This window comes from Rhodamnia argentea, chromosome 11, assembly GCF_020921035.1.
Source record: "Rhodamnia argentea isolate NSW1041297 chromosome 11, ASM2092103v1, whole genome shotgun sequence".
In the NCBI taxonomy this organism is placed as follows: domain Eukaryota; kingdom Viridiplantae; phylum Streptophyta; class Magnoliopsida; order Myrtales; family Myrtaceae; genus Rhodamnia; species Rhodamnia argentea.
The window spans coordinates 20,878,260-20,890,279 of NC_063160.1; the positions used below are offsets into that span (position 1 = coordinate 20,878,260).

General features: G+C 40.3%; 1 protein-coding gene and 1 pseudogene across 4 annotated transcripts; one reads left to right on the plus strand and one right to left on the minus strand.

The window, feature by feature from the left end:
• Positions 1-3,548: 3,548 nt before the first annotated feature.
• LOC115735892 (chromatin remodeling protein SHL) lies at positions 3,549-8,250 on the plus strand. Of its 4 annotated transcripts, none has more exons than XR_004014821.2 (5): positions 3,549-3,708; positions 3,826-4,171; positions 4,553-4,621; positions 7,544-7,659; positions 7,899-7,981. XR_004014821.2 is itself a non-coding variant. In XM_030667326.2 (5 exons), the coding sequence occupies exons 1-5, from the start codon at positions 3,636-3,638 to the stop codon at positions 7,923-7,925; spliced, it is 651 nt and encodes a 216-aa protein (XP_030523186.1). In that variant the 5' UTR covers positions 3,549-3,635; the 3' UTR covers positions 7,926-8,250. The 4 variants fall into 4 exon arrangements, 3 of the variants coding, with proteins under 3 accessions (XP_030523186.1, XP_048128001.1, XP_048128000.1); XM_030667326.2 differs by having other exon boundaries at positions 7,524-7,659; positions 7,899-8,250; XM_048272044.1 differs by lacking the exons at positions 7,544-7,659; positions 7,899-7,981 and adding exons at positions 5,013-5,041; positions 5,123-5,566.
• A 981-nt stretch (positions 8,251-9,231) lies between these two features.
• On the minus strand, positions 9,232-10,994 carry LOC115735742 (annotated as a pseudogene).
• Positions 10,995-12,020: the final 1,026 nt, after the last annotated feature.

Below are 12,020 nucleotides of genomic sequence, written 5' to 3' on the forward strand. Positions count from 1 at the left end.
AACGATCGATTTCAGGATGCCCAACGGATTTCATTTAGATCGTCTGTTCTTTGGGGTTACTCCCTGCCTACTCTCGTCACGAGATTTGGAGAGAGTCGAACCGAAAAGGGAGAGGTCAACAAATTCGGCTCTTGGTCTGCGCCATGATGGTCCCGACCACTGACTGACCTGCTAATTTCTAGACGTTGGCAGAGAGGGAAAGAGATTCCAATTCTACATGGTTGCTCGCATCCCAATTGCAACGGGCCCCACATTTTGCTCCGTACAAGTCCTCACCCTCCACGTCACTGTCCATGTTCTTCTTCCCATGCTTCCACGTCTTAAGGGAAAGTTTCAAAGAAAAAATCCGAAGTGTGTTTATTTTTTTAAATAATAACCTAAAATTGATTTTATTTCAAATAAAGATCTGAAATACTCTTATTATCTTAAATAAAGACATGAAATAGATATTATTTCAAATAAAAACCTAAAGTGACATATCGATTTCAAAAAAAAAGCATGACTCACCAATTAATAGGGGCATTTTAGTATTTTAATAATTTTTTATTTTTTAAATTAAAAAAATTAAATTGAAAAAAAGGGATGAAAACATAGGTGAGAGGGGCTGCCCTCTTGCCTGTAGCCGCCGCCCCAACATCGATGGGGTAGCGACTACGGCCAGCAGGGTCACGCAATGCCTTGGCAAGGGCCGATGACCCCGTCGAGCAGAGGCAAGGGGCGACAGTCTGTCGCCTTAGCAGGGACAGGCCCTCGGGCGGTCCATGGCAATCGGTTAGGGTCCTCTCCTTGCTAAGGCGAGGGCCTAGCGCCCTTTGCCTTTGCTCGGTAGAGTAGTTAGCCCTTGCCGAGGTGTCGGCTACCCCACCGGCCAGATCCGCGGTCCCGTCGATATTAGGGCAGCGAGTCCTCTCGCTTGTGTTTTTTTTCCTTTTTCTTAATATTTTTTAATTTTAATTTAATTTAACTAAAATTAGGTTAAAAGTGTATTTTAACAAAAATACCCACGATCGGCTGAAATTTTTAGTCGATCGGTAAGGTGACACCCTTATTTGAAACGGTTATGGCAATTTCAAGCCTTTATTTGAGAAAATGAGAACACTTAAAGCCCTTGTTTGAAATTTTTCCTCGTCTTAATTTTAGATGACCTCAAGCAAATTGATAAATACTACTAATTTCGTGTGAAATAGCACGATCTAAAGTTGAGATCCAACATTTTGAACCAACAAAAAAAAAAAGGTTGAGAGTAAACCGCATCGGTTATGAATCGAATTAGGCAAGAATTTGCCATTTTTTTGGAGAAGGGATTCCCTCGATCTGATGTCATCTAGAGCGAATTATTTTTTCTTACTTTTTTTTTTTTTTTTTTTAAAGTTTTGGCCATGTTTAATGCTACACCTTCGTCAAAAGCCAATTCCCAACCACCAATGACCAAAACTTGCAAATGTTTAGCGAATTTATTGAGGAATCTTGTTCCCTTCTCTACCCGAATGTCTCTTTTTTTGTTTTTTCTTGTTTTTGTTTTTGTGGGCTTTGCTCAATATGAAACGACCATGGAGACGGACCATCTCCTGTGACATTGCCCAAAGGTATAAATTGTCTGCAACCTCTCTGATTTTTTCTCTCTCAATCCAATTAGTGTCCTCATCCGTAAGGTCCCCGCTTCTTATCTCTCATTTGCATTTTACGTGGTTTTGAGAGTGGGAAGTTTGGAGACACGGAACCCTCCATTAATTTTTGATTTCTTCATCAAATTCCCATCAATGAAGCTAAGCTCGGCTACTGGGTCAAGTGATAAGTAAATGTCTCTCGGGCTCTTACTCTTCTTCATTCTCCAATCTCTTTCAATTCAATTCGGTCATGCTCAGTCAAGGTTCATCGGATTTTTACACGTGCATGCGCGCGAACAAAAACGAGACTCTACGATCCATTGAATTCTATTTATCCCAAAAAACAACAGCAAATTTCTTTAATGATTTTCAAAGAAAAAAGATGTCGAATTGAGGCTTCTTGTATTTCGCGATAAATGAATGAGTTGAAAAATATTTTTCTAAAAGTTAACCATTTCTATTGCTTTGATCAATCAATTAATAAAATATATCTTCATTATTACTTATAATTTATGTCTAAATATTTTCGTGGTGAAAATATTTTTTTATTAATTAGTAATTCATTCTTGGCCGAGCCTGAACAATTAAAATTTTAATGAAGAATTAGGAGAGGAAAATTCAAACACTATCGAAGAAAACTAAAAGTCCGACATAAATTAGGGAAAAATTTCAAATAAAGGCCCGAAGTGCCCCGATTTTCTCAAATAAGGGCTTAAAGTGGATCTTGTTTCAAATAAAGGCCCAAAGTGCGCTTATTGTTTTATATAAGAGCCCGAAATAGATATTGTTTCAAATAAGAACCTCAAGTGACCATATCAATCTAAAAAAAAGGTTCTCTCACTAATTATTTATGGGCATTTTCATCATTTATCATTTTTTATTATTTTTCTCCTTTCTCTTAATTTTTTTTCCTCTTCCGTTTTTTAAAAATTTAAAAAAATCTGAAAAAAAGAAGAAGAACATGCGGGAGGCCGCCCTCCCACCTATGGAAACCACCCCACCACCGATGGCGTAGCGTTGGTGGCCGGTGCCTCCGTAGGGGCCGATGATCTTGTCGATCGGCGGCAAGGGCCGATAGGCCCTTGCCAAAGCCAAGAGAGAGTCGACCCTTGTAGATGTCCGAGGTAAGGCCGCGACCCTCGGAGGTACTAGAGGTAGGGTTGCCAACCCTTGCCTAGGTCCGGCCAAGGGCGGGCGACCTAGCTTAGGTCCCGTCGAGGGTCGCGGCCCTCCCTTGGACCCGGGTGAGGGCCGGTGACCCTTGCCTAGATCTAGGAGAGGGTCGTGGCCCTCTCTTGGCTCCAAGAATGGCTTGCTGGTCGCCGGCCTTGTCGAGGTGCCGACGACTTCGACAACCACCAATGTCGCTCCACCACTAGTGGGGCGGCTTCCACAAGCAGAAAGTTGCCCTCTTGCTTTTATTACTTTGTCTTTCTATTTTTTTTTCACTTTTATTTTTTTATTTAAATTAACTAAAAATTATGTTAAAATTATATTTTGACAAAAAATTTCCTTGATCGATCGGAATATTTGGTCGGTCAGTTGGCTAGTCAGGTTAGGCCCTTACTTGAAATAACAATGATTACTTCGGGCCTTTATTTGAAATAAAAATGACATTTCGGGCTCTTATATGAGAAAATTAGAGCATTTGGGGCTTTTATTTGAAATTTTTACTAAATTAGGATAGGAGGAAGTAGTCTCACGTGGACTCTCATCCCTCTCTTCTTGTTCATACGGGCCAGAAGCAATCTCGCAGCGTCATCCCATCCAGTCATTTCATTCCACGTAATCAGACCCGGATCTAAAAATCCCATCACGAACTTTGATTGAATCAATACTACCTCACACCGACCATACGCGTCGCACCGTATCACAGCCCAATCGTCAACATGAGATCAGCTATATCCTTTAAAAAAAAATAAAATAGAAAGCTGGGAAAAACACGAAAAATATATATTTATTTTTTAAGCCCCGTCTCTCTTTCTCTCTCGCTCAGTCCCTCTCCCTCTTTGTCCTATACCGTAATCCATGGCCAAGGCCAAAGCTCCGAGGCGCACTCTCGACTCCTACACAGTCAAGTCCATCAACAAAACCATCCGAGGTAAGCTTTCTCCTTCCCCTCCCTTTCCCGAGCAAATTTCGCTTCTCTGCTTCGCTCTCCTTCCGAGAAAGCACTCGCCGACCTCCCACCCTCATTGTTTTCCTGTTCGCCGATCAGCCGGCGACTGCGTCCTGATGCGGCCGTCGGATCCCTCGAAGCCTTCCTACGTCGCGAGGGTCGAGCGGATCGAGTCGGACGGCCGCGGGACCAACGTCAAGGTGCACGTGAGGTGGTATTACCGGCCCGAGGAGTCAATCGGGGGGAGGAGGCAGTTTCACGGCTCGAAGGAAGTGTTCCTCTCCGATCACTACGATATACAGAGCGCCGACACGATCGAAGCCAAGTGCACGGTGCACACCTTCAAGAGCTACACCAAGCTCGACGCCGTCGGGAATGAGGACTTCTTTTGCCGTTTCGAGTATAATTCATCTACTGGAGCGTTTAATCCCGACAGAGTAGCCGTGTAAGTTGCTATGAATGATTTCTTTAAGTAAAAATTTTGGTTTTTGAGCTCATGCCTCGTTTTTTTTTTTTTTTTCATCTGGTTGAATGAGTTTAGGTTTGCTTTTTCTTCGAATTGGTTTGGTTTTACCGGGCAATGTGCAGTCCTTTTTTATTTTATTTTATGACGATTGTCCCTTATCGGTGTAAGCTGAAATGGTTAAGCAAATATTGATCTCGGTGCAGATTACAAAAATGCTTGGTTTTTGTGTTTTATTATCTTCAGTGAAGGATGACTTTGCTCGGGATATATATGTTCATCAATCGAGTTCTCTTTAGTGATTCGAGTGTTAGTGCTGGACTGAGACGCGACCTTAAATTCTGGTTCATATTGACTTGGCAGGTATTGCAAGTGTGAAATGCCTTATAATCCAGACGATCTTATGGTTCAGTGTGAGGGCTGTACTGATTGGTAAGCTGGAAGCTTTTGGACATGTTTCTTGATCCATTGTAGATAGAACCAATAATTTTATAAGACTACTAGAAACATAGGGTTGATTTGGTTTTTCTCAATGGCTCAAGTTGGTGGTACTATTTACTTGGTCGATGAGGGCAGAGTTATATTAACACCGAGACTGATGACCCATAAAAAGAAAAAAAGGAGAAAAATAAGCACTGGGTGCTTGTATAATGGTATTGGCCTTTTGTCCTTGACAACTTTGCTTGAAAGTCTAAGTTGGGAATGCTTCTTCTCGTATTCTACCTCCTGCATCTGGAAACTTCCTCAGCTAGTATTAGCTTAGCAAACAAGAATTCAGAAGTTTGTCACGTGGACAAGTTTGTCCACGATCTATCTGTGGCGGGGATTGGAAAGTGGACTTCGTATAAAGAACGATAAATCTACCTTTCTTTTTTTTTTTTTTTGGTGTGTCTGGAATGGAATGTTACTGAAAGGTCTTGCATATCCTTGGGCAGGTTGTGTTGGAACCAGTCAAGTATCAGTTCATTGGAAATGTATTCCTCTTTGGTGAGAAGACAATTGTTAGAAAATCTAGTTATGCTATAACAATGCAAAAGACTTTTAAGAGTAGGAGACTATCATAATGATTGGGTATTACAGGTGCCACCTGACCTGGTTATAAGGTCTCATTTATGCCGTTTGTCAATCATCTAGATCGATAACCTAATAAAGCACACCTCCCAAGGCATAAAAGGGAATTGACATTTTGGTGGGATCTATATACGGGCTATATTTCAGACGCATTTCCATGAAGCTTCAGGGTTATTTCATGGATCATAGCACTTTGATTTTTTTTTTTTTTTGGGTGAAAAAGGGTGCAAGGTGAGATTACAAAACCAGCATGTACTAACAGAAAATCCTACTTTGTCTCCTAAGCATAAGACATTTTTTGCGGCAGTCAAGGAACTGTGACTATGTTTTGTCGGTTTCAGCAGTTATTTATAGCATGGGTTGATGAAGGTTAAGTTTCAGTCCTTAATAATATATTCTGCCCACCTTGACGCTCTCTTGCACAATATCCGGTGACATCTATGAATGCTTACGATTGCCAAAAGAGAAAAAGAAAGAAAGAAAGAAAGAAAAAAACATGCGAAGTAGATTTCTGCTTTTCACTTACTTTAGTACGTGACAGTAGGCTTCTCCAGAGGATATTAATTGTACCTTTATATTGACATTATCCCCACAAGCCCATTTTCTCCTTTTATCTTGCACAACATTATATACACTTGGGAAAGATGCTACAAGCTGGCAATATGCATCTTTTTGCATGTGCATGTGTCTCATTATCCATGCAAGGGGGAAGGATTAGTTGGAGGAATCTAAGGACAGGGGATGCAAACTTTAGTGGTTGTTCTTGTTACTACTAAAGTTTTTGGTCATTCTCACTGCATGTTTAATAAAGTTTGTCATGATATCAGTGTTAACCCTGACTGAGCTGCTCTAAGTGGTCACTAGTTCGTAGTTATTGTTGGGTAAGTATTAATCTTTACTGGTGCATATGCAATACACGTTTTGGAAGGTTGAATGGGTGGACAATGTTTCCATTAATTAGGATTATGTTAAGGTCTTGGATAAGACTATTTATGCAAAGGCTGATGGATGGAGAATTGGTTATTAAGCATGCTGTATCTGGTTTTTAGCGTAGTGTCCTACTCTTCTGTGGTTCAATACTTCTACAGAAGTTGTTTTGGTTTGTGGTATTGCCCACAGTTGCTATTTCTAAAAGTTAATCATATAGATAAGTTCAGAGCATCCACATATCTCTGTTGTAGTTGGAATGTGTGGATTCTTTTTATTATATAGGAGAAGCTCATGTTGGTGTAATTATGGTCAATTTCGGCACGATGAGTGATTAAGTGTCTTGAATATTGTATTTCTAATGCAATGGAAGGAGGAAAAAGGTACAGTTTCTTGAGCAAGTCTCAATAGTGATCTGTATGGATATTCAATATATTGCTGGTGATTCTACTATTAGAAGTCCAGTGTTTTATTCGGTCACTTTGCAATTTATAGCTAAGGAATTCAGCACCCATGTTGAAAATGACTGACCTCCCAATATCGTTGGAACTGGAACTGGTGTATAATCTCTTGATTTTTGTTAGTTTGGTCAGTGCCAGAGTGGACACTGCGATCATCTACTTGCAGTCATCAAAGTTCTGTAGACATTAGCAGATGAGATTGGAATATTATCTTTGAGTGCTAACGTTGTTCATTTATAACAAGCGGTCAATACATAAACCACTTCCCTATTAAGTGTGCAGGTTAAGAGCCTTTAGCGGCATTACCTTTTATAGTGAAAAATATCTTACGATCCAATCCAAGTAGGCATCCTTCATAGAATCCGTATTGGAAGAACTCATGTGTAAATTAAGATCGAGTTAAGTTCTTCAAAAAACATTTGGCCCCTTGTTTTCCCACTGGTCCATTAGATATTCATGTGAGCAGTTATAGTCTCTTGATATGGTTCAGAAGATAATACTGATAGTCGGTTTGATGGCTGGAGCCAAGTGAAATAGACGAAATGTGGAGTAGTGAGAGTAGTGACTCTCTCCTGTGCATCAGCTTTAGTAGTCTGCTGCATCTCTCCCCCCCACTCCCCCCCCTCTCTCTCTCTCTCTCTCTCTCTCTCTCTCTCTCCCGGATTGGATCTGGGTTCTCGTCCTTGAACACCCCTTCACTGCTGCACCATAAAAGTAAGCAAAGAAAGAAAGCCAAGTGGCTGCTTAACTATTATCACACAAAGCACTCACGGTGAATTAGCAATTTCACGACAAGGACATGTCAAGATGAAGTATGCATGTGACATTAAGAAAATGATCGGTGCAAACTTTAGCATGGTCTTCTTTTGATTCAGGTTTCATCCTACTTGTATAGACATGTCAGTAGACGAAGCCAAAAGACTTGACCACTTCTTCTGTGAAAGTTGCTCAGCAGAAGGAAAGAAGCTGCAAAATTCTCACTCTGCTTCCAGGCTTGTGGCTGATACGAAGGTTAGCTGAGTTATTTCTGCAATGGTCTGTTTACTTCTTTGGTTCATTATCGCCTGAACTAGTTGACTTCGGTGCCTTCCTGAACAAGTGATACCCTAGGATAGATTGATACTTGAGATAGGCTTTCTCCTATAATTTATTCTATCCTTGGGTGTCTATAATGAAGTTCTATTTTGCTTGGTTGTTCAAAGCATCCAAGCTAAAGTCCATTTTATTCTATTTCTGTTGCTGATTTTCAGGTGGATACGAAACGTCGGCGGAGGTGACGACTGTATAGAATGGGTAGATGCCTGCTAAGATTGGATTTTAAAGTACCCCATGACAAATTCTGCCGTTTTAGTTTGGAGTCTGTAGGAGGATAAACTGGGTGTGAAAATCTGTGGTCTGTACTTGGTTTGATTGGGAGTCAACCCTGTTTTGCTTAGGTCAAGAAAACATGTTGATCATCTGTAATTATTTAGATACCCTTTCTTCTGGTTTTCTTGTTTATATCTCACCTCGTAGCTCATGTGTATTCTGACAAGTAAACTTATCTCTATGTAAGAAACATCTGGGTTCTAGAGGTAATTGATGCCTCTAAAGTTTGAGTCACTCTTGGACTGAGGAATTCATGATATAATTATTGATTAGGTAAGAGTGCTAAGTCGTAAATGCACAGTATACCATTACTGAAAAATTGCTGCAGTAGTTCATTTTGTCCCTTTCTAGTTTTCGGATTAGGAACCGTGATAAATATAATGGTTCCCATAATATTAACATTCTGTGAAATGGATAGGATTTGATGACTTTCTAATTCCGAAAAGGAATATGAGCAACACAGATAGGAAATAGCTGACAGTTCGTGTCTCATTATAAGGACAAACTTGAGAATTACCAACTGATGAAAGATCTTTGACCAAAAAAAAAAAAAAAAAACAACTGATGAAGGATCTAACAGGAAAATGTAGGTTTGTTCTTCTCAAGGCCTTTGGTGGGATAATATATCCAAGAATTGCTCCTTTCTCTTACAGCCCTTAAGCTAACCTCTTTGTTCACTAATTGCAAGCTTAGGTTTCACATTGAGTATTAGTTTTCACTGGTCTATGAAGCGATTCTCTGTTTCTCACTTGTACTGTGAACTTCACCTATCAAATATGGGTACAGGGTAAAGGAGATTTATAAATTGAAAGCTTAATTTGAGCAAAAGAGGAGGCAATAATTTGCGCTGTGTCAGGACTTGGCTCAATGCAGAGGCAATACGATTGCGTCGACCTCAAGATAAGATTAAGCTCACACGGTTCTTTTTTTCGCCTCCATTTTGTATTAAACAAACACTCTCATGGTGCAAAAATCATAGATAGGTGATCGATCTCTTGAATTCAAATCTTGTTGTAGGCGTGCATTCCTGGAACAAAGCTGTGTAAAGGCGTTCCATCTCGCAAATTGTAGACAAGTAAATTTGTGAATATCATAGGGGTTGAGGCATGAGATGGTCTTGCGCTCACACTCAGAGAAATTTATATCTCGGCAATATAGAAAACTGAAAGTGGCAATATAGAAAACTGAAAGATTAGAGGAAAATGTGGCGTTTATTCTAACAAAAGCGGCCCTGAAAGAGACGATGATCTACATGTGGCGAGAGCCAACAAATGAAAGAGGAATTGAGCCAGAGAGAAACTTGAACTGGCCACCAAAAAGTAACCTGAATGCCTAGAGAAAAAGGTTTCATTATTCTAACAAAAAGCTGCCCTGAAAGAGATGATGATTCACATGTGAGAGAGCATAGAGGAATTGACGTTGCATTTAATTCTGAACATGAGAAACGAATGCAACCCTAGAGCAAGATTAAGAGAACGGAGCTCAGCTGGATTCTTTGACCGGATTCCAATACCGGTTGTGGAACCATCAGGAGTCGGCCTCTTTAGCAATTCCATCATTGTTGCGATTCCAAGCTTAGTATGCATGCGTACAGTTCTCGATGTCAAAAATACGGTAGGCAGAGTATTCTGGTTGTGGCCATGTCATGCTGCTCCACACAAAATCAGGCATTCAGTTTTCCCGAGCACAAAAAGCAGGCAAATATACTTTGGATTGGGAAAAAATCGGGTGATTCTATTACTTGTTTGCTATGCCTTCTATGTTCCCTCCGTCGCCAATGTTTATGTAGACAAGTGTGTTTGGATTAGACACTGGAGTAGTCAGGCCATTTGTAATGTTGTACGCTATGTTCAATATGCGTTGCTGCGGGTAGACAATGCATCATATCATATTTCATCAAATTACAAGGTAAAATCATTGCTTTACACAATGATGAAATGAAGCTTACGGTTCTTTCATAAGCATGCACATGACCGGTAAAGACGACGTCAATCTTGTGCTCTATAAACCACGGCTTAAAAACTACCCTCATAGCTTCTCCTTCCATGTAGTGGTAATTGTAGCTGTTGTACAATGGATTGTGCATGAGAACGATTAGCCACGAGCGAGACCTCGCTCTTGTTCACTTTTGGCTGGTACTGAGGAGTGTATATAGCTGAAAGGAACCGGCATCGAGCATTAAAGCCACAAGCAATTCAGTGCAATATACAATTGCTAACACTTCATCATCATAATCAACAAGATAGAGGCTTTCTTCTCATAAGTGATGAAAATATTCCAATATCACTAAGACGGCCTGTAAAGATCCTTACCAAATGCCGAATAAGAAGACAATGCTAAGAGATAAGCAGAAGCTCTCTTTATTGAGTACCACACAGGGCTGCTATTGTTTGACTCCTTGTATGGAACTTCGTACCGGTGCATATATGGTTTAAATGGTATATATTCCCCCTAAAACACAATTAACCCTCCTAAGTGATGATTTAGAATCCAATAGTTCACGATGTTAAAGAAGTGGGAGAATGAGAAACAGTAGAGATGTCTGCTTTTCAATTAAGTTTCAGATTGCTATGATAAAACTTACAATTTCAGGGCAATAATCAATCTCATGATTTCCTGAACACCAAATCCAATGCTGTTTCTCTCCACAAACCTCCCCCAACTATTCCACATTAAATTGTTGTGCAGTGGATGATCATCTGCGTAAGAGAGGTCCCCCATATACAACAACGCCTTTGGATTATATGGGTTTTTCTCATAATGAGAAAGCGTCATATTCGAATATGACGGCCACTTTTTTCTAATAAAAGGGCTTGTGTCTCCATCGCAGAACACAGCAACAATCAGGACACATGCAAGAACCGCCAAACAATGTGTCAAGGCGGATGAGCCAGGGGCGAACGAGTGTGAACTCATCACTTCTCAGTCTGTGATTCTTGGTTAATTTTCAGTCAAGACTCAAGTGCTCTTATATAGGTGATGAGTTCACCTGAATATGGGGGAATATGCTAACCTTCCCAGGAATTTCAGGGATATTTAGTTCACCTAAACTCCGGTTCATGTTGGCTTGGCAGGTATATCATGGATTGTATCGCTCTGATTTTCTCTTTTCTTGAGTGAAAAAGGGTGCAAGGGGAGATTACAAAACCAGCATTTACTAACAGAAAATCCTACTGTCTCCTAATAAAGCGGAAGACAGTTTTTGCGGCAGCCAAGGAGATCTGACTACGTTTTTGTCGGTTTCAGCAGTTATTTATAGCATGATATACTCATTCATTAAAGTTATCATATTATGTCGTGCCCACCTTGACGCTCTCTTGCACAATCTCTTCATTTTTGTTACTTTGGCCATTGCCAGAGTGGACACTGCGATCATCTACTCGCATTCATTCAAGTTCCGTGGATATTAGCGGATGAGCTTAGAATATTGTCTTTTGAGTGCTACCGTTATTCATAGTGAAAAATGTCTTATGATCCGATCCAGGTAGTCATCCATCACAATAACCGTCTTGGAAGGACTCATGTGTGAATTAAGATTAAGTTCTTCAAAAAACATTTGGCCCCTTGTTCTTCAAGGGCTTTGGTGGGATGGTACATACAGAATTGCTCCTTTCTCTTGTACCCCTGAAGCTAACATCTTTGTTCACTAACTGCAAGCTTAGAATTCAGATTGAGTATTAGTTTTAGCTGGTCTATGACGCAATTCTCAGTTTGTCACTTGTACCGTGAACTTCACCTATCAAATACAGGGTGAGGGAGTTTTATAAAAGGCAAAAATTTGCGCGATGTCGGAGTTGTTTCAAAACTCTCCATTTTGTGTTAACACACACTCTCATGGAGCAAAAAGCAAAGCATAGATAGGTGCTGATCTCTTGAATCTAAATCGTGTTGTAGGCGTGCATTGATGGTGAAAAGCGTGTAAAGACGTTCCGTCTAGCAAATTGTAGACAAGTAAATTGGCAAATATCGAAAACTGAAAGATTAGAGCAAAATGTGGCGTTTTA